This window comes from Brachionichthys hirsutus, chromosome 6, assembly GCF_040956055.1.
Source record: "Brachionichthys hirsutus isolate HB-005 chromosome 6, CSIRO-AGI_Bhir_v1, whole genome shotgun sequence".
NCBI lineage: Eukaryota > Metazoa > Chordata > Actinopteri > Lophiiformes > Brachionichthyidae > Brachionichthys > Brachionichthys hirsutus.
This window is the reverse complement of record NC_090902.1, coordinates 9,469,634-9,497,132: the sequence shown is the minus strand read 5'-3', so window position 1 is coordinate 9,497,132 and position 27,499 is coordinate 9,469,634. Positions and strand designations below refer to the sequence as shown.

The 27,499-nt window shown below is 42.1% G+C and overlaps 1 protein-coding gene across 1 annotated transcript in view; it reads left to right on the top strand.

Moving 5' to 3' along the window:
* Positions 1-1,474: 1,474 nt before the first annotated feature.
* Positions 1,475-27,499, top strand: part of nlgn3a (neuroligin 3a) — an 80,744-nt gene continuing 54,719 nt past the window's right edge. The window contains exons 1-4 of the mRNA XM_068739982.1: positions 1,475-1,946; positions 2,999-3,058; positions 12,799-12,858; positions 20,302-20,451. Of these exons, the coding sequence (XP_068596083.1) occupies positions 1,475-1,946; positions 2,999-3,058; positions 12,799-12,858; positions 20,302-20,451 (742 nt within the window). The remainder of the gene's footprint in view (positions 1,947-2,998; positions 3,059-12,798; positions 12,859-20,301; positions 20,452-27,499) is intronic.

The following is a 27,499-nucleotide window of genomic DNA, read 5'->3' as shown; positions in this document are numbered from 1 at the left end:
CTTGGAATACTCGGACATAAAATTGCTCGTATTTAGAGGTATTACTGCATAATGGTTTGCATTCATTATTAGCAAGAAACTGTTAAAATACTGTACTTTGCAGATGAGGCTGCTGTCAGTTCATTACAGTGAATTTCCAATGAAAGGTTTTACAGAGCTGCTAGAGAAAATGGGAATAGCTGCCCAGTGCTAAAAGCACCCCTAAGGAAGTCAGTGTCCTCTCGGTGCTTAGCGGCCCTCCAACAGCAGCTGATACATCATAAATAATTTAAAAACGAATTCTGGAATACAATATCCCCCTCTAAATGCTGAATTTTTTTCTCCATTGTTATCAGAGCAAGCATTACAATCGTGCAGGAGTCTGAGTGGGCCCTTAAGCCACAGAAATTGAAAATTGATCAGGCAGTGCCGGGACGTACTGTCGCTGACACCTGTGGTTTACCTCGTGAGAGTCGATTAGCATTTACAGTGCTGTCACTAGAGGCCCCTGAGCCGCTTGTAGCTTCACCCTTTTCTGGCCTTTATTCTGTCCATGCGCAGAAAGTGATCTGTGCAAGCAAACGCTAGTGATGAAATTGAAATCCTGCTTTGTCCGTATGTAAGCCGCCACCAAAGGGACATGTGTACCAGACGTTAAAGAGGACATGACTTTTCTATCGGGTTATTATATTCCACGCTCTTGATGTTGGGTTTTAATAGGGCTTCTCCTGTCAACAACTCTGTCTCACCCTTATAGTTGTGTCCATATACAGAATGCATGTCTAATAATTTCCTCAGCTCGCGTTGACATGTGCAGTAAATCCCACATGGCAAAGGCAACACCAGTAGAAAGCAGCTGCTTGCTCTGATTAAAACGGGCTGCAATAAAGACACGATGGCTCAGGTTTACTGGCTTCTCGTTTTTGTTGAAGACAGACTTCACCAGCAGCAACTTGTGTTGTGTATATTTATGTAAATGATGACCTCTGAAACAGACCATAATAACCTTCTAAAAGTTGACAGCATTGAAGACATTTCCACACATTTAATTGCAGTAGTCAATTCAATGCAGGTTCTTGATCATATGGATCGACGGCACCACGACGATATCAGTCACGTTAATGTGAGCTGTTTGACGTCATGACAAAAAGGACTCTAAAGTCAATAAAAGTGACTGGCGTAAAAACAAAAATGGAGCAAACTGATAGGCTTGCTGGGTATTATCATTAATTTTCCTGTTGTACTCTCTTTCAGCACGGGATAGAAGATCTGACGAGTGGGACAGATAGAACGGTGAATAAGGACCACCCTGCCGAGAGGAAGCTGCGAAGCTGTGACCGCCCTTATTTATGCGCAGGCAGTTTTCAGCATCACAGCTGATGACCATCGCTCAGGTGGCACTGCTGCAGCACTGAGCAGAAAGCCTGCGTGTTCGCCGAGGGCCTGCCTTGGCTTCTATGCTGGTCACCTACAGTCGCTCTTGCTGACAAGGACCATGTGGCTTTCTGCAAGGAGAAGTCGTCTCCCCTCACAGATCTGGCATGGTGCCCACGGTGGCACCGATTTCAATGTGCCCTTGTGGGTGTTTGGTTTTTGCTGGGGCTTTGCGGCTGTGATGGGTCAGAACTACCACCCCACTGTGAACACGCAGTATGGGAAGCTCAGAGGGGTGAGGGTGCCCCTTCCGAGTGAGATCCTGGGGCCGGTGGACCAGTATCTGGGGGTCCCGTATGCCGCTTCACCAGTTGGAGAAAAACGCTTCATGCCCCCGGAGCCTCCCTCTTCCTGGTCCGGGATCAAGAATGCCACTCGCTTTGCCCCCGTCTGCCCTCAAAATATCCACAACGCTGTGCCAGAGATCATGATGCCGATATGGTTCACCTTCAACCTGGATATAGTTGCTACATACATACAGGATCAACACGAGGACTGTCTTTATCTAAACATCTATGTCCCAACTGAGGACGGTGAGTGCGTGGAGTGAACAGGGTGAAAGCAAACTTCTCCTTCTCTGTCTCTGTCTTTCTTCTAAAACTTTGTCACCTCTGTATTTTGCGCAGAGCATGAAGTGTCGTCTGGCGCATGCTGTGTCCGTGTCCATCGTCTCACTCTCCATCTTGACTTGATCCTTCATTTAGCCTTTTAATCGATCCTCCCCTTCCATGCCACTGTTAGAGGTCCCTCTTTTGATGACTAAATGACTTACGACTTGATATTAAAAAAAAGAAAAACAGAAAGAAAGAAAGAAAGAAACAATAAAAATCGAATCATACAAAGAGCGAAGAGTAATCATACAGATTGGAAAATGCACCTTCCTACCCTCACTGTCTTGACTGTACTGGGGTGACTGTAGGCATTAGTGATTAGTGGCCTGCTTCATAAGTGAATGATCTACTACTCTAAGGTTGGTGAAATATTCTGTCTGGTACATGAGAGGCCTGTGGCATCAGCCTGACCTATGTAAGACCCTTTACTCTCCTTTTTTTAATATATTCAGTTTGTCCTTGCGCAAAGCTAAGAAGTCGAGTGCATTTTGTGCAAACGACAATAGATTGGGCCTGTCAATGACTAATAGTTTTACCTTTCTTGATTGTGACTTTTTTTCAAATGGTGCATATTATTTCACTACTTAAAGGAGAACCACACATGAAAATGGGCTTGGGAAGTTAAGTGCTCCAAGGATCATGGTTAATATAAATTGGAAAACTTTGTGAAAGCTCCTCTGCCTTCTGTGTGGCGGTAATGGGTCTTAAATAGAAGTGCATGTAAATATGGGCTTCCTATGTCCCAGGATGCAGCAAATTCATTCCGCCCTTTTGGAATATTTCTGCAGCAACACCCCCCAGTTAGTTTTTCCACAGGTCCTCTGTCCTGTTCTTGTTGTCGATGACTGGGAGGGTGGGAGGGAGATGGGAAGTATGGTGAGGAAGGGGTCTGACTCAAACTGAGTTGTCGCATGTTACGTGCAATTTTTTCCAGATGCCTCTGTTATTTTGCAGTTTTTTCATTCATTTTACAGTCAAAAGAATATCCAAGGAATGTGCCAGGAAACCCAACAAGAAAATGTGTAGGAAAGGAGGTATGTAAAAAAAAAAAAAAAAGGAAAAAGGAAAAGCCAGCACGGAACGAAAGAGAGGAATTGAAAGAATGAAAGAGAGAGGAGAGTGATCGGTGCATCCTTCCAAAGCCACCAATATCACCATCAATCAACTCCCAAATCAAAGTAATAATTGGGTTGAACATGGGACTCAGATCAACCTTGATGGAATGCAAGATATGACAGTGTGTGTGTGTGTGTGTGTGTGTGTGTGTGTGTGTGTGTGTGTGTGTGTTTGCGTGCGCGCTGAAGTGTGAGACATGTCAAGGAGTGAAAATGCGGGTCCATAAATAAATAATGATGCCTTGTCAAGCAATAGATTGTGATGTCTAAGAATAACCTGTATTTATTTGTTGACAGTGTTGTGTTGTTGCTTTTTCATGTTTTTTGATGTTCCTCCATTTAAATACAGCTGTTGGTTAAATCTGAGACATTAATGCTGCTTTGAAATACTAGAAGTTCAAATTTGACTTGGTATGCAATCAACTTAAGCCTCATGTCAGGCTGCTCTGACAGCACTTAAGACACCGACTTATTGCAAGTATTTGTCAAATGTGACATCTGAAAGCATCTGAGCCTCAGCCGCTGATTAAATTTACACATAAAAGTGGGGGGCGACCTCTCCCTTATTATCTTTTATTTTTATTTATTATGCTCATCATTCAAATAGAGATGGTGGGTTGTTGTTTTTCCTCCCCTCGTTGTTGTAAATGATCAAACACGAAGCATAGCAAAGCAAACTTGGTCAAATTGTAACAACAGGCGGCTAAATTTCTAGTCCAGCCGGAAGGCGTTTGGGGCTCACGTGTCGCCTTAAGACTGGGATCCTGAGCACGTTTCCCGCCACAGTGAAGCCTCGACTTCAGCTCTGAGACCTCAGCTGTTATTTCCATGCAGGCACCTATTCGCCTCACTCTGTGGGTTTGCACATTCTGCTTTATTAAAGCATTTTTGTGAGACAGACAGACCCTCCAGGCACTCTGCTTATGAATTAGCCCCCACTGTGGAATATACACAAATGTATCTCTTTAATATTCCCCTTCCACTTTGAATTTTTCAATTATCTTCCTCATGTTTGATAATGAAAGAATGGTTTATCATTGCATGTTGGTTTTGTGAAAACAATATTGTGCAGAGGGATGATTTTTGCATAGTTCCTCTGATGCTATAAATACAAAGGTTGTCATTTTCAGCTGGAAATTCTCTCTTTTTTTGTATTGCACCATTTTTTAAAACAACTATTCTAATCTTGGTTTATGTTGACTTATCAGAGTAAATGTAGCATAATTTATTATTCTCACAAAGGGTAGAAAGTAACTTTTAAAGCGTAGTTTGGTTTATATAATATTTCCTACACAAAACTAATCTCTGGTTTGACAGTTTCCATGTGAAATGAGGGTCTGTTAAACAGTTCCATCTTTATATGAAATATGTATTTTCCATAGTTCAGTGTTCTTCCCTAAAAGGTTCAATGCCTATAGGGTTGTATGTCTCAATTTGAAATGTTTGCTAAATGTTAGAGACCTGCTTGAAGATGAAGAGTCATACACACTGAGCACGTTCAGGTCAATTAGCACCTCCACTATCAGTTTTACAACCTTGAGCTCCTCTGAGCTCTTCTTGATTCATTTTCACAAAGAGATGTACAGTATGGTATTTGACTTGATGAACTAGCTGTGTAATTATTGCCAAGCAACGTTGTGCAGGCCTGAAACAAAGTAAAGTGATGCCTGTCAAGTGAGAAAAATGCATCACCGATGAAACCTGTAGAATTTATTGTACATGATTTTGTGATATTCTCCTACTTTATGAGACAAGATGTTAGCGTATGATCATGTGTACAGCCTGGAACCGTAGATACAAATACACGCCTCCTGTAGAGGTCCTGTTCCATTAACGTTCTACTGGGCATTGTGCAAGACCTGGTTCCCTTTTATCAAAGATGTGGGTTATTTCCCTTCATTAAAGCCTGAAAAACAAAAACTAGTTCCCCAATGGAGGATCAAAGATAGACATAATCAAAATTGATGGAAGCTGTAAGCCATAAATGCAGTAGGTAATCCTTTCATTTTCAGTGACGTTGGTTAGTATTCAGAGCTGGGTTTAATGTGAGGCTTGTTCTGGCCGGACAGGGTCAACAAAGCATTCCTGTTTGTCCCGACTCGACCATACTAAAAATATCAATTCACTTTGAAAATGTCTGTCCCTTCATTTGCCAAATCATTGTAACATTGCCTGACAAGTATGTCCAAGCAGCTACTAACAAGATCTATTGGAGATAATCAAATGTGGAAAAATTGACACCATGACCACAGTGATAAGAGTCCAGTTAGAGAGCACAACTACGCGCTGTCAGCCTCGACGTGCTACACTGGCACAAGAAGTGTTAACTCTGTGAGGACGAGCCCTGATGAGGTCAGCTTTTTATCGTTAGGATGTTTACGTTGTTAAATTGATTAACAAACTTAAAAAGATAATTATAAAACCGCATCTCTTTGATGAGCTCCTGATTGAAGCCGAGTTTTGGTGATGGTGCATCTTTGCAGTTCACACCGCCTGTTTATACAATATGCAGATTACACTCTATTGGGATTTACAGCATGTCTCTTTCCACACTTGTATAAAACCTGTCCTTGGAGTCCTTCACCCTGAAATCAATGCTCCTGACTTCTGAATTCAGGCTTCACCGTGAGTCCATTTCAGATAATTGCAGCAAAATTGGTTGAACATTCTGGCTTCATTTGGACCAACGCTCATTCTCATGCAGCGCTCGCAGGGAGAAGATTGCCTTGTGTTTCACAACACGATGCCAGGACTAGTGATCAGCTGCCAAACCTGTAGATTAACTAACCCAGCAGAAGCAGCAGACCTTTTTTTATTTTTTTTTTGCTCTTAGCAGATGACCTCTAGATGCTCAAGAGCTGTGAGGGAAAAGAAAACCCAAATGCTGGTTCGACTGTGTCTGGGCCATTTCAGATAATAACACACCATGATAATCTCCTTGGTTGGCTGACGCAACGCTGCCTCAAGGAAGGCGGGGCTCCTCTCAGAGTGCTGCCGAAGAAATATCCACGCCATGAGGCAAGCACAAAAACTCTCTAAGAAGACAAAAACAAATATTGTCATATGCGATTTGAAAAATGCAGCAGATGCCTACTTTTCTTTGTTGGAAAAATTACGTCTCTATTCCATGATCATCTTTTTGGGACGGATAATCAACACTAGTAAGAGCTGCAACAAGCCGGCTGATCCGGTCCGCACACTGGTTTAAGATGCAAGCCACGACTAAAGCAGGAAGTTCCTATTCAGAGGCCTCTTGCCGATTTGCTGTCCAGCTCCCGCTGTCAATTCCTGCTTCTTTTTTGAGAAGACCGAGGCTGTCTCAATCACATCCACCATAGCATCATTCTAACCTAGAAAGACAATCAGAGATTACAGACCCTCGCCTCCAAAAGACTATTCGATCTTGTGAGACAGTAAACAGGGCAGATCAGAGGGGCCAAACCTGCTCTAGCTTGCTGCTCCGGAACGTAGTACAAGACACCTTCTGGACTCTTTTTCCCATCATGCCATTCGTGTCCCTCCCTCTTAAAGTGACACTCCATGTTACAGCACAGGCACAATTCCAGATCATGTAAAAAAAATAATTCTAGAATCTGGATCCAGATCCGGATCAATGCCATTCTCGGGGAGGACCGAGCCACGGACAGAACCTTGCTTGCGTAAAAATGTCAAGTCAATTGGGTTACTAGTTTTTGAGTTATTTGCGCAGACAGACAGCCAAACAGACAAACGGACCCAATTGCAATACCCTCGCCTCCCCTTCGGCGAGGGTAATGAAGCTAAAACCAAAAGCAGGGTCTGAATCACGCAGACTAAGGCCTCATTTACACAACAGTGCATGATGTCCTGGAATCACAAGGACTTATCCTGATACACGTTGAAAAATGATCGAAAACACTGCCAGGGCAGCAGTTGATGCAGTAACATTCCAAAATCAATACCACTGAACAGGATCACAGTTGTGGTGCAGCAAATCGATATTGGAGGAGTGCTTTTAAATTGAAGGCTACAGAACGAACAAAACTGCACAGACTGAAGTTGCTGTTTTGTTGTTGTTCTGGTCAGAGTGCGATGCCTACCTATGTCAATAAGGTTGGAACCATAATAACAATGTGCAGAGGAGATGTAATTTGAGCTTTTTACCCAATAGTAGGAGGGTGACAAGAACTGCGCTCTGGGAGCCCATACCCAAAAGTTAGTATTTCCTGCAAATGCTGTTAAATGAATGGGCCAAACTGAGCGTTTTGGGTAAAATGGTTTCCATGCAAATGTCATGGGAAGGCACTGACTACACCAGTGACATTGACAGCATGCATGGACAATCAATGAGGATTTTCTTCATTTTATTTTTCAAAATTAGCAACAATGCTACACATTATTGTTTGCAATACCAGTGTGCAGGCCCCAGGTCAGCAGGGCATCGTTTCTCCCATGTATAGAGTTAACGTGAATGACCAAGTCAGGAATTCACAAAGCAGACTGCTCAAACTGCAACTTATTTCTTGTGTATGCTGGTGCATTATCTATCTACAATGGCCTCCGCATGGTCTTTTATTTCCATTGCACAACAATTGGAGGAAAATCTTATGTGTAATAATATATTTCTGAACTCCTTTGCATCGATGGGCTTTTCAGATCTCACCAGCTCAACAGCATCAGTTACGGAAAGCAACCGCCATACCATGAGTCGACCTCCTCCATGGTTCCCAGTGGTGGAGAGGCATTCTGGATGAACTTGCTGTTTGATTTCAAAGGTTCACGAAATTTCAATATTTTTGAAGACATCTTAAATTAAAATTTTTCTAGCACAGTATGGTATCTTAGCGACAATAGTGATGTCTAACGTTTTGTCACACTGCCAGGGACGTACGCATAATGTCAGAGAGACATTCCTTTTTTGTGTGCTTGTGTTCATATGAAGGTCTAAGATGAAGTTAGGTTTGAAGTCAATGCAAATAAATCTGATTAAATTCAGAAGTTAGGTGTTGCTGATAATAAGCTGTAAAGATCAAAATGTATGTACTATTATTTTTGTTGTTTTGTTTTGTTTCTCTGAAAAAGAAAACACACACATATCACATGATTTTCTGTTTTATTGCTTTTTTAGAGCCGTTATCATTGACTGGCTTTCTTAGATGTTTGTGCCTTTTAGTATTTTATTAACATATGGAATGAATCCTACATTAGAGATCAAGAATCGAGAGGTAGCAGGCCCCCCGTGCATGAGCTTATCAGCACGCCAAGAAGCCTGTGGTCTTGTCAAACATGCCTCGTTCCATTATGCCGCTGCAGAGAGCCAGCAAGTCAATTTGGCTGCATTATATTTGTCTTAGGTTTTTTATTTTTGGGAACAGCTGAAGCACAGTATGAGTTTTGGCTGTCCTTTAGTGCAGGATTACAGCCTCCTTAACCTTTGAGCGCCATTCTCCATCATTCTCTCTTATGTGTCTCTCCCAAGCTGTTTCTTAACCTCTACACTGGGGGGAAGACTGAAGGAGAGAGACAGGGAGAAGAGACAGACGGCTAGAGAGGGGACGGGGCGCTCTGAAAGAGAAGAATGGCCAATTGTGGATTAGAGGCTGAATATAACTGCTCTAAATTGTCAAGGCTGCAACATTTCACATTTCACTTCGGTCCCTTTCCACATTCTGACCTTTCTGATATTTAACTCCAAGGCCCATCTATTGTCAGCGAACCTTTTTCCAGCAATGGAAAGGCAGTTAACATTTAGCCCTTCTATGAACTACTGAGTGAATTCTGGATTCCGTCAAGAAGTCTCCAGCGAATGAGAGCCCCCTCTGTGTGTATGTGTGCGTGTGTTTGTGTGTGTGCATGATTGGATTTGGTCTTTTAAAAACCCAACAGCCAACAACCAGAGCTCCTTTTGTTTACAATTTCCTGCTGGAATGTGAGGCCTAAATTTCAATACCCCTCATGAAACGAATAAGCCCATCGTGTCGCGTTTCTTTGAACCCAATCTGATTAATGTGACGGCTTTCTATTTGTCTTGTCAGGGAAAATTAATAATGGCTGTTATTGCCTATGCTCCCGGTTTTGATGCAAATGTCGGTCCTGCAGGCCCGCTATGCAAAGAGACATTTATTTATTGTAGTTTCATTTTAATTTCCCATTCTCTTCACTGTGGCATGTCTTTCAAAGATCCAAGGTCAAATATAGGCTGTCTTACTGAGTTACTGCAGATGTCACAGTTTTCAGTTTTCAGTTCAGTTGCACAGCCAACATTTAACACACAGGCCCACAGACAACACGATTCAAAATGCCAGAGCATAGATGGCATATATATGCCTTTCTAAGACACTCAGTATCCTCAGTGTTTTGCCTCTTCAATGGCACAGTAAATGTGGGAATAAACATTGTCATTAACAAGCCATAAAGAAGGCTCTTTAAGCAGGTGAAACACTTTTGTTTTACTGCCGGCTTTTATTTTGCGCAAACCTTTTCGGAGGTTCCCTTGAAGCCTGCGTGGCAGACGTGACATCCAATATCTTAATGGCAATCACTTCCTACACAATGAAGATGCCCCTGGCTGAGAACTGCTGCTTCTATGGCATTTGCTCAGCTTTATGTGGTACTCCTGCCAAACTCCAGAGATTAGCACTTTGTGAAATAATGCAGTGATGGAGCCTTATTCAATGCACACTCAGATCAAAGTATTGGCTTAGGTTTGGTGCAGACTTTGGGTCTCCCAAAATACATGGTAGGTTGTTTGGCAGGAGTGGAATTTGGCTCGGGGTCTAATATGTGCACACTCGCTGTATTTCTATGTCAATTTCAGTAACTGGTTGTCATCATTGTGACATTCCAGATATTATAAACCTCTGTGTTCAGGCTTTTGATAGGCTTGAGGGCTCATTTAGGATTTGCACAAACACTTGTCCTCTAATCCATTATGAGCATCGGTTTTGTGCATTTAGGTTCCGGCAATTCAGACAACAGTGGTTGCAATCAGACAGACTGGTCAGCAGTCTTGTAAATTAAGCCATATATCATTTTAACGTAATTATAATGGACTTTTGTCATATTTAAATGTAAGTACTGGCTAACTTGACAGATTTTGTTTCAGGCTAAGCAAGAAAGTAAAAAAAATACTTAATTATATATATATATATATACATATACACTACTCACAAAAGGTTAGGGATATTCGGCTTTTAGGTGAAATATCAGGATGAATATATGTGGTTAAAAACACAGCATTTAAATCTGATGCCAGAGTTCCTAGCATTGGGTGTCATATCTGAGTGAAAGCATGTTGCATCAAAGTCTTTCAATAAAACTGCTTGTGTTAAGGTAAAGAAAGGTGTTGGATGATGCCTAACTAATCACAAAGAGTCTGAATATCATCAGCCTGACATTGGTGTTATAGCCTGTGAAAGGAAAAACAACAGCAAGAGAAGGCCTATCAAGAACTGCAAAAAGAAAAAAGAATCAACGAGACTTGTTTAAGTTCTGTTTCACCTGTCATCTAGAGCTTCTTCATTTCTAACTGACTGGTAGAGTCCACACACTTTTGAGTTAAGCAAGAGAACCTACACAGACAAGAGAGGACAAATATATAGATATATATTTATATATTACTGATAGTATAACATAGATACATAATAGTAGGCCAAAAATAATATTAAAACAAAAAATTTAATAAATATGTGTAAACACATTATGTATCCTAAAATAACCCATCGGTCATTCAGGTATATCAAAAGTCCAGCTCTTTTCTCATCATAAAGTTTTCATTGCACCTCAGCTTTTCCATTTAGGAAAATTACCGGAGACAGTCCAGTTCAGGAATAAGACAGCGTTACCTCTGCTCTACCACATCAGCAGACTAGCAACTTGTCATAAATTAATTCCAATTAATTCCAATGGTCGATGCGTATGAGAGCAGATTATGGCAAATTCTTTCAACCTACATTCATCAATGTAAATATTGAAAATGTTCTTCTGGTCTCAAAATGCTATTTTCCTGGAGAGAATTTTAGTTTGTTGACTAAACCTTGTTGTAGGTGTAGTTGTTCATTTTAATTTTTAATTGTATTGCTTTATGTAGTGGGATGATTATACCTGCATGTATAAAGAATGTATTATTCATTCCACCACATTAAACACAACTGATTGACAGGCTGAACTTTGGAGAGCTTAAATGCACTCTGTAAATATAATGACTGCTGGGCTGTGATTCAATTTATTACATCTTTTACTTCATGGTGGGTGAGGTCTAGAAAAATAGCGTCACGTTCATTCATTAAAAAAAAAGAATCTGTTTGAGAATACCTGTTGAGAATTTGAGGCTGTTTTTGATTTTTTTGCCCATACTGTTTGCACGGTGTCTCTACCTGATTCATCTTATATATTATAATATTTATGTTATTATAGTATGTTAATTACTGTCACCGCCATTAGTATTACCCCCCTATAAACAGTCACCCAGATCTGATGTGCTGTATCCTGCAACATGTAATAAATGTAATACATATTTAGAAATAGACCCATGGCATTTGTGAAAACCTTTTTTTCAGCATATAAATTTGACATTTCATTTTAAAAGGATTTGATTTATGATGATGATGTTTACATCAACGAGTCAGACCAAGCTCTGCTGTTCAACGCGATGGGAAATAGGAATCATGAATAATTTGATGAATTCCTTTTCCTGTATAAAGACCTGATTTCTCCCGGATCTTGTCAGTAAATGAAGAACTCTTAACGGAATGGATTGATGGCTTTGCAAAGTGACCGTTGAGCAACAAAAAAATTGAACCAAAATATGATACTCTAACAAGCAATACTGCTGAGCCAGCGGTAATTCAGGATGATTCTTATAGGCCACTCTATATTTGTACATGGTGCCCTAGGGGGCCCGAATATTCATAATAATGTCGTACAAGGACAGCAGCACATTACAACTGTTTAGGACAAAGAAACAAGCTAAACTAACATCACACATCACTGAGTACGCATATATAATTATGTGATTTATTCAAGTCTCACCACCTCTGGGAACATTCCGATCCTGCATTTCTGTTGCTCCGAAATTAAACCATGTTCTTCCCGCTTCCTGCTGTTTATAGTCTTTGATTGCCAGTGACTGCATTTTCTGTTGATGCCATTTGTTTGTCTTTTTACGGTCTCTTAAAATGGTGGCGGAAAATATTAGGCATGTATGTATATCCCAAAGAGAGCAGTATCAATAGTGTTATTTTACACACTAAACCTTTGCTTTAAAAAGGAAATTTCCAAAATTATGTTCAAACATGATCCCAATAGAGTCTAATCAGACATATTATGGGTGGATTCAAAGGGTATTCTTTATTAAATTGACTGTTTCCTGAAGCTGCCAGTGGTGTATGACTCAGCTCTGAATGTACTATAATAACTTCAATTAGATTATTAAAGTTGTTTTCTGATTATTTTGGTGTTTTTTATTTATTTATGTATGTCATAATTGTATGTACTGTGTTAAGCCAAGTCCTTGACACACTGTCTAATGTGAAATGCATAATACTTACCGTAGCATTGTTATTTTTCAAGTAGGCTGTTGAACTGCTGCTTTTTTTCTTAACTGCCCATTTGTGTGTTGCCAAACATGCTATTTTGAATTTCCCTGTGCCTCTCTATGTTTCTCCCTGCTTCACTAACAGGGACCCATGCAAAAAAGCAGGGCGAGGATTTTTCGGATAACGACGGTGACGAAGATGAAGGTATTTTCCACGGTGAACAGAGATGGTTGCATGCATTTTTATTTTTATTTATCTTGTGTTTTGTTTGGTTGTGGGGTTGGGGATAAATGTCACTGTTTTATGATTGATTTATGAACAATTTTCTTTTTTTTTCTTTTTTTTTTGTTGGATTTATTTTTGCTTCTACTTTCAAATACAATCATCAAGCACCCCATCCATCACCTTACAATCTGTCTTTAATTAAAAGAGGCTGTGTGTGGGAATGAATGCGAACGGTCTACCTTAGTAAGCATCTAATTCAGCTGATGATTTAAGTGTCAGGCTTCAGTCTGTCCTCTAAAAGCTGCCTCAGTTACCAAACCTGGGTCATTTTAATATCTCACTTAGCTTCCAGGCCGACAGTTATCACCATGGCGGGGGTAGTTGTGACGGCCCCGCCTCTAGGCGCGGCCAGCAGCTGTATTTATGGCAATAACGACAGATGTTGTGCAACATCAGACGAGTCCCCGGGTCTGCCAGAAGCTTTCACTGCGGAGCGGCAGTTCAGGAGTGCTGCTGGAGAGGATTAGCGTGTGAGAGGTGTAGTAAACGGGAAGTTGCTGCTCAGCAATTACATTGTTCACTTTCCATATTTATCTTGGGATATTCCTGGCTCAGGGTGGATCTCTGCTGAGATGAGAGCGAGAGACGATTTGCGGCTACAAAAGAAACGGCTTAAGTCTTTAAATCTAAATCAAACCCTTGATATGGCCCCTCGCTTATCTTCCTTCCACGCTAATGCAGGTGATGCAAACATAGTGTTGTATCAAGTTATATATATATATGTCATTTATTTTATTCATCACTTTATCTGTCATTTGTTTTTTTGGTAAAGATCTTTGCACCTCATGGTTATATTTATCTGCATGCCTGAGGCCGAGCTGTTCTCTGGCGCATGGCTGTGACATATGGACCATCTACCTGGCACGATCACTGAGACGTCAAGTAAAGCTGCCATATCTAGCGCTCATTTGTCTTGAATGTGGCACAATTAATGTTTTGCTTTGAGGTCCCGTGTCGGGTTTTAAACCCAGCAGAGGCCAGCTGGCCGGGGTCTTTTACAGATGTTTAGGGTTTTGTACTTGTACGCTTGTACTCCTTCCTTTTTGCCAGGCAGTGGGCTTGCCTTTTTAAAAAAAAAAAGAAAAAAAATGCTGGCCTTGATCACAGAGCAGGAAGGGTTGCCATGGCACCGCGTTGACACACAGGTGTTTCTTATTCAAGCCCACGGTGAGCTGTTACATCTGAATCCAAAATGCCCTCGGTTTTTGGCTTTACAGTGCATGTGTGTGCACGTGAGTGTGAGTTTGTCTTCCCCCCCCCCCAAGCAAGACCACATACTTCAGTAAATGTAACCCCCGAGTCCGTTCAAAAGAGCTGACAAGTGCCAATCCCTTTGTCTGGCAGGTCTTTGCGTGCGTGGACAGCGGCTCGGTCTCCAAGCCTTTGTGCACGACGAGCTTCACCGAAAATGTGACAAGTCTTTTCTTTACCGAGCGCAACTAATGCAATTTGTGCAGCAACGCTGTAGAAGCAAAATGCTGCTCCAGCAGCATCTCTGCCTCTGCACTGTAGCTAATGCACGTGTGACAGAAAAACCCATCAAACCCCGAACATGATCCAGAAGATTTTCATTCTTCTGTTGGACGTGTGGTTTCATGGACTCGCAGTGTTTCCGGGGCATCTTTCCACTTCTCTGCGATTTCCCTTCAAAGAGCACCGTTACCTCTGTGATAAAACCAACGTCCTTGCAAGCTGTCTTTATACACATGCTCCGGCTCTCACAAGTGACTGTGCGGTTATTGCAGGAAGTAGCAATCTCCTTATCTGCAATAAAAGCAGCGCATGCCCTACCGGCGAAAATCAAACATTTGTATTCAGGTTAAAAGGCGAGTCGAATCAGAATACAAGCAGGACTCTCACCCGCTCCCTCTTTAGCTCATGCACTGCTCATCCACTTATTCTTATTCAGTCCAGAGCGCTGCTTTCTTCTCACTTCTCTGTCTTACCCCCTCCGTCTCTCAGTTGGTTCATCCCAGCATTACCATGCTGTCTGAGTTGGCAGCCTGGCCATCGTTGGCTTATTCCCTCCAATCTCGGCCATATTTGAGCTGCCTTTCTGCTTATTGTAACCCTAAAGACATGCTGTAATTTAAATACGTTTTATTGGAACAATGAAGGATTTTTCCACATTCACAAAGAAAAGAAAGTCAAATTTGTAATGGAATCCATGAGTAGAATGTAAATGTGCAATATGAGAGCCAAGGAACATCCAATCAAATCTTTTAACTGAGACAAGGAGTCAAGTTAAATGAATTATAAAGCAAGGAATATAATGTCCTTTTTGGTACGATCATCTGTGGCCCTTAAGCCTTTTTGTTTGTCTCTTTCTGTGACTTTCTGACTGTCCGCCTGTGTGTGGAACGGAAGACCGCCTGGCCGTCCTCAAATTGCAGTCAGCGAGAGCAACTCACTCACTCCAGCAACAAGCATGTGGACCAAATTGCTGGAATTGACATCAGCTCACTATCAACTCCTCAATCACGTATAAATAGAGGACGTGAGCCTTTAGTGGAGCTAAATTTACCAGGTGGAAAACGGCAGCTCAACGCCAAACGGTTGGGAGAGACAGGCCGCCGTCTCCACTCCACCTGAGAAGTGTCTCACGCCTCCGCATCGGCCCTCTCCCACTGATGAAAAACACACGCCTGTGTGTGTGGGCATCTGCCATTTTACACTTTTAGCCCTCGCCCAGCACAAGTGTGTACACACTCAAACATGCACACCTGTAGCCATTAAATCAGCGAAACATGCACACACAGGGACGCATCAACACAACACTTGCTTCAAAGCTCTCAAAGGAGGCACTGAAGAAGATGGCGCACGCACACGCACACACACACACACATAGCTCCAACCTCGGAGGAGCGCCCCATGGTTGCTGTACTCGGGAGCAGAGCTGAGCTCCACCTGCCCGGGTATTATCATTAATTCCATCGCACAGGCCTGACTGGATCCCCACACAGCAAAGCCCTCAGCTCAGCTCAAGCAGGCTGGAGACTGAATTGACAGTGGGGGCAGTTAATACACCATTCTCTCCATTCTGCCACTATCATATTCTCTCTGATGTAGCGGGGATGAGGAATCGTGCCCCTTGAAGCCCATTTTTGTGGAGATATTTGGAATGCTGCTGCACCACTTCTTCCACGTCAAGCCTCGCTGCTAATGGCTGATCTACAAGGGCGTCGTTTCAAACGATGGAGGAGCCAGACAGTTTCTGTCATCTATATAGTTTATTAATTGTCCTTCACTCTTGAGTATTAAAAGATAATTGGCAAATCCAAAAAAAAAAAAATTCTAAAAATACATTGCTTTTGAAAAATGGAGCGACGGGCTTTGAATTGGTTCACCAAACCGCTCTGGTTCGCTGTGTTCCGACACATCAGGGGAGTTGTTGCCGGGTGCACTTATGAAAAGTGTTTGTTAGCAGGCTGTAGGGTAGAACGACAGCTTCCGTGGCCTACACCACAGACAGCAGGGTACCCTGGAACGCTAAAGGGTTAGCCTTAGTCCACTTGAAGTGCAAACAGCTACCTGTGAGTATTAGAGCTGACAACACCTCTGCAGCTACCCTCTCTCATCTAGATCCAGGCCAGCTGTAGGGGCGTTTGGGCTAATAGCCTTGTAGACTTTTCACCCTGTCCTGCCTTTTATTTTATTCAGCCCTGTGATTCTTTTTTTTAACATACCATACTCTCACACACACACACACACACACACACACACACTGCTCTCTATCTGCCCAGTTGCCAACATTATATTTAACACAACACACAGCAGCCAGTGAGCAAAAAGTCACCTTCACACAAAGGTCATTCCTGCTATTACATTTACTGTAGAAATGCCAAGATTCATAGAGAGGCACACACTCTCACACGTATCTCCCTTAAATAGAGATTCCGTCTGTATACAGAGGACATACCTCAGTTACCCTCATAAATGTCAAGTGTTGAGCAGAGCACACTGGAGTTTGACACAATCCAGCTATATGGTTCTCTTTTGCTGACAGGCCCATCTGTCCAGGTGAGGTCAAGTCCACTGGTGTAAAAAAGCAGCAACTGTGCTACACCTTTTTCACACATTTTTCTTTTCTCCCACAATCATGGAAGTCCCCCCCACCCCAAAGGGACCCGGTAGAACACGGTCCGGCGTTACGGGATTCATTACGGAGGAGGTCTTAAGCAGTTTTTCAGGGAAGTTGTAATGATTTGCACAATGGGCACAAGCTGCTGCATAATTGGATGTAATTACGCTGCCTGTTTTGCTCTCAAACTACAAGCAGTTCTTAAACAGGAACATGGGCAGTAATGGACTTTTCAGAAGTGAAGCACGACGCTTGACCTGTCGGGAGCACTATACAGTCGGGTGGATGTCATGTCCTGCCACATCAGAGCGTTTTCACCCATCACCCCACCAGCACCACGCTCAAGCCTCTCTGATGGCCGCCGACAGTCGCCATGTTTCAGCGTTGACACAGTGAATGCCGCAACACTTATCTCCTTTTGCCTTTGTACTCGCCCTCTCTGGAGGGTCAAATCAGCTTCCGGAGGGCTCTTGACATCAAGTATGTCATACGGACTGTATTTTTTTTTTTTTTTTTTTTTGTGGAGGGAGAGTAAAGGGCGTGAATGTGGAGGTACAGTGAAAGAAGAAAGGAGAAAAGAGTGCTCCTGGTAGATTTCCACTTACAAAAGCAATAGTACGGCTCATTTATGCACAAGGCTAAATGTGAATGGAGCCCACTGTACATTTTCTGAAAGATTACTGATGCAAGGTACACAATTGTAAGCTCTGCCATCTCGTGGAAGTGTCCTTGCCAACATAAAGAACGCCGGTATGTTAGCCTTAATAGGTATTTATTTATCATTTGGAAGAGAAGTATTTATTTTCATACACAGATAGTGTATAAATGAACCTTTAGATGCTTCGTGGTTTCCCCTCCCACCACTAACTATCAGTCCAGAGCCTTTGTGATGTATTAGTCTCAGTTGTGCAGTTATTGTCGTCAATTGACAACATTTATTGTCAATATTTTATCTGCATTCGTTGATGCTGCATGATTTCATTTCTGTGAGTGGGAGAAATGTGTGAGATAAAGTGTAGTGTAAGTTTTTTGGGTTTTTTTTGTATTCAGCTCACTCTTCATTGCACATCAGCTTTCATTGACATTTTTATCATGTGCAGTACATATTTTTCCAATTATTGTTTTTATTTTGTTTTTGTTTTTACGTGTTTTGCATGTAGGTTTTATTTCCAATATACCAGTGCATTAATGAACCTATCTCTGCTTCTTTCCTAGCACAGAGCCACTATCCAGCATTTTGATCAATGTATGTTGATGGGTTTAATGAACCAGTGAGACCGTTAGAATAAGCCACTTAATCACCAGGTTTTTTTGTGTGTGTTTGTTTGTTTGATTGATTGATTGATTGATTAATTAATTGTTGTTGTTTTTTGCTAGATTGGGGAGTAACAACCATTAATATTCTCTTCTGATTGGCTAAGAAGAACTATTACCTCTGCACCTTGCCCAGTTGTGGTGCAGATGAGAGTGGCTCCAGACAGGATTATTACTGCTCGTTGTACAGCCACAGTCCACTTGGAAAATGTTACATTCATACATGTATTCTATTACGATTCAAATCATGCTGTCAATGAGAACTGTGTATCACATTAATCGATCACATTAATGAATGGCTAGATCAGACCAAGTGACACTTCAGTGTCTTGTAACACTATCTCAAACAGATAGAACTGTTGTCATGGAAACCTGAATCAACAAAAGAGGTGACTGGTGACAGTGACTTGACTAATCTCTTCTTGTTGTTTCTGCTATTCTCTGTTCCCTGTTTTCTTTCTATCTGTGGCCCGTTTGTTTCAGTACCTTGTGTAGCACATCCTTTCAGTTTCTCCCCCTCTCTCCCCCCTCTGACTGTACTTTCATTCTTTCTCGTCCCCTCCGCCCCTTGTCAAAGATAAGTGTTGGTACAGAGAAGTGTCAGCTATAAATCACATTTCACCATGAAGACTTCTCAGATACCAGCGTGATAAAAAAGGCATAAATAAAGCCACGTCATATGCAATATATTGCTTAGCTTTGAGGCTGTGAAATCTAACAGGATCATGAATAACCAAAGCATTAGGGGTAAAAAAGAGAGAGAGAAATAATCTAGGCCTGAGCTCATCTTTAGGGGACTGCAGAGAAAACATGTCCCTATAAAATGCATTTTACTAGCCGTGCTTTGTGTTGAGCACACTAATGTGATGGGGGGAATGACTAGTAGTGCAGGATCTGGTCTGCGATTAGCTGTTCTTGAGCATTTTGAATTTTGGCTCTGTCGCCATAGCAACCAGAATACAATGTCACCCTTTTAAATCTGAGTCCTCTGCTTAACCTGACTCTTTTTTTTTCCTGTCTTTGTTCATCTGTCCTTCTGTGCTCTCCCTTTTGTGTTTTTTTTTTTTTTCTTTTTCTATTTTCCTACTTTATGGTCTGTGTTTGTCCCTTTCTCTGTCGTCCTCACCCGCTTTCCTCCTTTTTTCCCTTTCTCATTCTCACCCTTCTCGGGGCTTTGGGAGGGTGTCAGGGAGTTGGACAGAGATGGTGGGAAGGTGGGAGTGAAACAGGGAGAGTCTGTGAGTGACAGAACATGGGGGGGAGCAGGAGTGAAAATGAGAGAGCGTTTCTTTTCTCGTCTCCCAGCGCCAGCAGAGCAGCCAGTAATTCAGTCGATTCCTCAGACAGGTGCTTTTTGTTCCCTTCCTGCTACCTCTGGATGTGCTTTATCTGGTTGGTGTGTTGCTCCAGCTGGGAATCAAGCCCTGATGCTGAAAAGAATAAACAACATTTTACACAAACTGAGGTGTAAACGTAACTGTCGACAAAGACCGTACAAATAAATTGCTGCACAGAGATAGGCAGTGTAAAAAGAAGGCCTATGGCAGCATTGTTAAATTAGCTGATGCATATTCTCTATCGTTGTCACACCAGATTAACCCTCTCGCTGGTGTGCAGATGTGTTGCAGTATCTCTCACTTTATTCTCCCTCACGGCTTCCTGTGCGTTTGCATCGGGTGGTTCTCATGGAAATGACACAAAGTAGCGCAAATAGTTCAGGTTCATAAATAACTCAATAATTTGCACGATGGCGCCTAACTGTCAAATCAAACCTCAATGTCTCTCTCATGCTAAAGACACGGGCAGAGCAGATTGTAGTCTTGCAGCTGGTATCTGAGAAGGGATTGTCGCCTTGTCTTTTTGTTCCCACCGTGTGCTGAATCTTCTCCGTATCTGAATGTGAGCTCACCCTTGATCAGAGCAGATGGACGACAATTTGAATGTGTTAATGATGGCCACTCTTGCAGACATACGAGACTCTGGCGCCAAGCCGGTGATGGTCTACATTCATGGAGGATCCTACATGGAGGGGACGGGCAACATGATCGAAGGCAGCATCCTGGCCAGCTACGGAAACGTCATCGTTATCACTCTCAATTACCGCGTCGGAGTCCTCGGTAAGCAACTCTTCCTATTTCCCTTCAAAGACATTTTTCTTGTCCGTCTTTGTAGGACGGCCGGGTGTAAAGAGAACTGTTGATTGTCACATAGTCCGACCACGGCGGAAGGGGAAAACGGAATTCCCGTTTGCCACACTACTTGTCAATGTGGTGCTCACATATCGGAATCACAATAATTCAGTGTACTGAATTTGGATTTGCTGTCGTGACTGGGGCTCGGAATAAATTAAGATAATGTTGTAGTGAGGCTTAAAAAAAACGGATGATGAGAAGAGTGTTACGCTGGAGGGATGGAGGAGAGGAGAAAGGAGGGTTATCTCTCTGAGGTGTGGTTAGGTGCAGATTGACTCACAGCTGAATCCTCTCAGACACTCGTGTGCATGTGTGTGTGTGTGAGAGGGAGAGAGAGAGAGAGAGAGAGAGAGAGGCAGTGAAATCAATGGAGAGAATGCAAAAGAAGTGGAGAGAGAGCTCCATGGAAACAGCTGCTGCAACACAAAATGGAGTTTGTTAGCGTTGTACCTTTTCCCTCCATCTCTCCGACACAGTTCATTTCCATTTCCACATATTGCTGTACATTTAAAGTCGTTGGGTATTGGCGACAAACACTTTCATGTGTTGATTTGCACCGCTGTGGGCCGCTAACGATGAGGCTAGTGTTGGTCAATAAATCCCATCAAAGCAGCACATATTCATGTTCATGGGTTTGTCGTCTTTATATTTCTGTCTAAACTGCCTAGCTGATTGTCCCAGTGGTTCTAAGTGAAGAGGAAGTTACTGCTGCTTTTTGTTTTTGTTTGCACAGTTTTTAGCAGGTATTTTCTTAACTTCTGTGCTTTAGGTTGAACAGAGCAGTACGTTGGTTTACTATATGCGATTGTCACAACACAAGTCGAGCAATTTCCGATAAAGCAAAGGAACTGGCTCTATTTGCTGCTTGACACAAACGAAAACGCCCACCCCAAACTGAATCGAGTTTTTACCTGGCTCAAGAGCTGCTTCTGGCCTTTTGCTTTATTCGGTTTGACGGAGCTGATTTCGTTTCATTGCTGATGCTTGTTTGTCTTAAATTACTGCCTGCAAGCCCTCTTCGACATCAAATGTCATACCTGCTACAAACAGCTCTAGAATGATTCATTCTTCATGAGTCATTATATATATATTATAATATAACACTCATACAGATGTTGTTGTTTTTTTTATATTGTGTAGCTCATAAGCTAATTTAAGCTAAGGCTATTTTGGATTAGTAGAAAGCAATCTGATGCAAGACCAAAAACGTTGAGTTCAGGGGTTTGAATATATGTGTTCAACAGCTTACAAATACATTTACTTCCAATTTAGCACACATTTACGCTGTGAATATCGACAGTGACGGGACAGTGAATGCAACACTGGCTCAAACAATCGGAATCTTTTCAGTGGATGCGTTTTTTTCAGGTTGTTATAGAAGCACTAGGTCTGGCTACACAAGCTTGTTAGTATTATATGAACTCTTTGTGACCACTTATTGTGGTATTGCATATAACCAAATACCCGTTCTGGCTCCCCTTACTGAAAGAGCGGCGGACGTCAAGCGCAATGGGGTGACTGAAGAGCAGCGCTGCATTTCCCTCCAGGACATCGAGATGACTTGTGTGGGTGAATCACACGGGCGCCACATTTATCCTGATATTCCCTTTTTGATGGAGATGAGAGTGCTACGGCCTATCAATTTTGCCATCAGGATTGCTCACCTTGTGTGTCGTTTTTTTTTCGGAGCAGCATTTTGAGCATTGCAATAAGCCTTCAGGCTGGTGAGATAGTCAGGCTGCTAGATGAGCTCGCTTGCCTCCCGCTCCTGCCACTGGATTTTAACGCTGAGCACGTAAGCCTAATACAGATTCATGATCATATTTCTTTCATGGCACTTCAATTATGAGTCAGATGTTTCTTCTTTCACTGCCACATTTCTCTAAATGCCATTCTACATGCATGCACACACACACATCCTCCAACACCATGATGGACCACTCGCTTGCACACATGCTGGCCTTCGCATAGCTGAGCACGCGTTGAGCACGGACTGTCAGACACAGGAAAAAAACAACAACCTGCACGTGCAAGATAAACACACACTCTTGAAAACATGTGGACAAACACGCCAATGGTAAGCGCAGCAGTCTCTGTGAGCTCCCCAGCAGCCTCTCTCAGAAATGAGCAGAGAAGAAGTGATGCATGTAGTTTAGAGATAATGCCCAATGCCCTCGCATGGCCTGATAATCTCCCCATGGTACAGATTTAAACTGTTATTACAGACACACTCATATAAACCAAATAAAACCAAGGCCAGAGAGAAATCAGACCGTGATGGGCCATTTAGCACAAAGCCATCTGAAGATATTAAGTGTGGATTGCAGCAGTTGGAACATAAGAAACCATGATTGCACGTCTCCGTTTTATTCTTGTTGATATGTCTTTCTTATTGAAATTGGGTTTTGCCACCAGTTTGAGCATTAATCAGTCTAGACAGCATTAAGTGGAGTAGATTAATTGTTTATACTGAGCAGTGCACATGAGTACACACAGTTGAAAGCTAAACACTTACAGTAGAACATCAGGACAACTTGTGGCAGAAGAGGAGCAAATACTGCACTCTTTACTCCATCTGTGGCTTTGGCTCAAGTATCTCTATTTAAATAATGAAGAATAAAGACTATGTGTGGGGCGGAGCTGTTTGATGTAAAATGCAAAATAAATAAATAAATATTAATGGCAAAGAAATGAAAGCTCTTTTAATTAGGCTGCTTAAAGGGATGAGGGAATAATAGAGGCAGAGAGAATTAAACAAGATAATGAGTTTAAAGTGAAAGCAGACAAGTCAACTCAAACTACGCTTTCTGACACTAATGTAGCTCTCAGACTGTCCCTTAGCAATCTGAGCACGGCATTAACAGCGCAATAGACACCTCTGAAATACACACAACAGTGTGAATATTTAACTCCTGTCACACAATAACAGTACGAGGTAACAACAGCGCTCACTAACCACTCTGTGTGATTAAACTCGTTCTTTAAGTGAACGATGAAAAACATTTCAGCATAGTGAAAAGCACATTTCTTTGTACCAATTGTTTGCCAAATCTAGATTTTGATTAATGATTTATGTTGATTTTATGATCTCTACACTGCAGCTGCAGATTCTCCGGTGATGCACGGTCATAGGATCCTCAGACACACACACAGAGAGAGAGAGAGAGGAGAACATTTTGGAAGGGGAGATAACATGGAGGAGAGTTGTCCTAATTCTATTCAGAGGCTCTGATGTGTTGAGTTGCTGCCTCCCCTGCTCCAATTAAAGAGGAGTCCACTACGTTGGGAGAGATGTTCTATCAGCTCCCTGCGGCTTTTAGGCCCATGCCGCTGTAATAATAGTAATTATTGATTCAAAGGGCGGGCCATAGTCCTCCTGAGGCTCCATTTGGAAACTTTCATATCACTCTTTGGATGAATGTGATTTCATATCAGATTAAATCCATAATTAGTTATTGACCTGTCATGATTATCACCAGATGAATTATGGGAGATGGAGTTTCACACTGTCCTGTTCGGCGGGGGCCACGCTTTCCTGTGGATGCATTTTGATTTTTGTTTTTGTTTGGATTTCTACTTGCCGCTGCGTGAGTGTGAGGCATTTTGTGTTAGCGTGTGTGCCTTTCTGTACGTGCATGGGTAGGTGTGTGTTTATGTGTGTGCGCAGTGCACGTGTTGAATTGTTGTTCGTCACTAATGATGTGCCATGAGTCCCAGTCAGAGGGGAGTATCTTGTATCACTGCTCTTTACAAATATAATTACTCACTGGCTCTCCAGAGCATGTCAATTTCCCAGTCTATTGGGGGGGATGGACTTAATTACTAGTTTATTAATACATTTAAAATAAACGAAGGCTGCGTCTCTTGCCAAATCTCAAGGTGAGACTCTTAAAAGCCATTCTTACAGGTGGTCAAGTGGCGTGTGACGTTCTCGCCTCTGGCTGTGCTTATTGGTGACCTTTGAGGTATATCTGCAGATCTCTCTGATCACATCCATTTCATGGTGGGACCGTCACCGCTGTCACCTTAGTGCACCCTACTCACTGAAAAGACTGCTTTGAGATCTAATCAAAGTAACCTCAATTTGCTGTGTGTGTGTGTGTGATGAGGATGAGGATGAGGTTGCAGCATTGATTTGTTCCATAGCCAGAGAGCTCTATGTTGTAACTGTCTCTACATCGCTGTACGGTGGCCCACAGGGCCAGAAATGCTTACTTTTAGTCGATACACAAATCTGCTTCAAGCCTCGGTTTCCTGGCCTTCGTGCAATTTAGGTCAAAGTTGTGATAATGCAGATTGCCTATAAAAAGCACTTTATTTGCCGAGTCACAGAAATAAACTGTTAGGAATAGCAGTTAGCGAGGCAGCAATTAATAATATGTATAGATAGATAAATAAGCGGCTTTAGTCAAGAACATGACGTGTATTTTTACTACAACACTCACTATGTTCAGGATGTAATTTATCTGGGTGTGTCTCAGTTGTCACATTAGATGTCTCGGATCACAAAAATCCCTCTGTGAGTTACTACGGAATAAAATTCAACATGACAACCTCCTGTGCGGCGAGGGTGAATCAACTTAAAATAAAGACCCTCCCTTAGTAAGTGTTCCCAGTCTCAGTCATTTCAGTTATCACCTGATATATGAGCTCGCTGCCGCGCACAAGAATTCTCAAGCAGGAGGTAGAAGGGAAAGGCAAAGGCAGAGTAAGATCTCTTTGTCTTCTATTATCGGGACGGCAGCCGAGATGGATATTTACTTGTTTTCTTTGCCATTTGGATCAATTTATCCAAATTAAGCAGGGAACAAAGTATTTATTCATCCTATTAATGTCGGTGAGTAAGAGACTGAAGCAATGGTTTTCATGCTCCAGCCTGCAGCAGCTTGTTGATGCTTCTCTCCCACAAATCACTGCCAGCAAATTAACTCTTAAGCCGCTCTTGCCAGACAAACTGCAGCAAAACATCTGGCAGTGCAAATCAGGGCAGAGATGGGGCCCCTGTTGTTTGTCACAGTTCAGATTGTCACTATCCTCAGGAAGAGTTCTCCTTTCTGTCCTCAAATTCTAGATTAGCATTGATTAAAACTTAAAGGGAATAATGCTGAGTAGGACCGAGTCCCAGTAAATAATGGAGCAGAGTGCGTTTTTAAATGCAGCACACCTGACATAGTACCGCTCCCCTGCAGTCATATTGTATAACGTAATAGAAACACATCCTGTAGCTTCTGCCTACCGCAGAAACAACTGACAATCAAGCTCACTGTGGCGTGTGTCGCACAGAAAATAGCATGCCGTCATCTAATTATAGCCACAAAATGACTCACTCCTTTCAATTTATTTTAAAAGTAAATTCTGCTACTATTGCTTATGCAATATTGTGACTACTTCCTCAATAATATTCACCATCTCCTCATTTTGAGGACAATGAGGGTAATTCATGTGGGTTCATTGGTTACATTAACAAAAATCAGACAATGAAATGAGGCAGCAAACTAAAAGCATTGGGTAACTTAATTTCACCTTTCATCACTCAGTATTTGGACTGATTTTATGGCTGGTTTGAAAAAAATGGCCAGCCCAACTCCAGCGCTGACAAACAAAAGGCCTAATATATATATATATACTGTATATTTGTCCTTCTTCAACCTATGACAAAAGGATGCAGGAATAAAGCTCATTATATGATATTTCTGAAAACTGTGGCATAAAGAAATCAATTTCCAACACTTCCTGCTCTTCAAAACAACTTTATCTGTAGATCTGCCTTGAGATGAAAACATGTTTAGACGATCGCAGGACTTTCACAAAATTCAGCAAATATGCGTGACCAAGAGATCTAAGCGCTGATCCAAACACTGCTTTCATCTGGTCAAGGGGTCCTCTGCAGCACAAAAACAGCCCACTTTAGCCAGAAACATGAAGTGCACAGATGGGACAATGGTTCACCGAAGGAAAATGTCAGCCGCGTGTGGCTTGTTCTGGTTGTGATGTTTTATTGTGAGATGTTTGACCTTTACTTTGAGCGATGGAGGATGTGTTTCTCATGAGGTTTTCATTTGCATCCTAAACATTAGCAAAGTTTTAAGAGTGGAGCGCTGAGTGCCTCAAAAAGGCAGAAGATTAATATTTACCCAGCAGCCATCGTTCTCGTTCTGACAAGGCACGGTAACAAAAGACTGATTCAGCAGTAGAGCTGCATCTTCCAGCTGTGCTACTTTCCGCCGCCATAGTCTTAGTCGCTCACAAAATGTACCCAATGGGCAATTCACATTTCAAAGCATGCACAGCTGCAGGACTTGTAACTTCAGCGGTTGAGCTCCTCTTCCACCTTTGGTTTCTGTGGCAGAGGCCAGTGACTCAGATAAATGAATGTTGCCGAGTTTTCTTCACCTTTGCTTTCAGAGCCGGCAGCCCTTTTAACAGCCACACCAGTAAAATCCCAAAAGATATATCCACACCAACAGTCGTCTAACCTTCTGTTGTATCATCTGCTACACTTGCTCGTCTTTTCCTCTGTTTCTTTAAGGCCCAGCATTTGCAAAATATCCTTGTCATCTCAAGGATTTTAATGGAGCCTCCTCTCAACCTTTAATGTGACAGTATCCCATATCAGCAACGCGATACCCACAATGTAGACTTTGGGTCATACACAAGAGTGTTCATATTTGTTTAAGCTCTAAATGCCACGGTTATAGAACTGTGAACACAAAAACAGTCAAAAAGATATATACATAAATAAATATAAGGGTCTTGCGCAATAATTAGCACCATTAAAAGTACATTGAAGGCCACCAAATGCCACAGAAAAGGCAATATAGACGGGATAATGGGAAGAGCAAATTGGTATTTGTTTCTCCGGTGAGATGCCGACACGGCGATGGAGAATCAATGAAATGGAAACAGCACGCATCCTTGAATGAAGGCTTTGAACAAATATCACGCTGTCAAGATGATATAGGCAAATACCAAA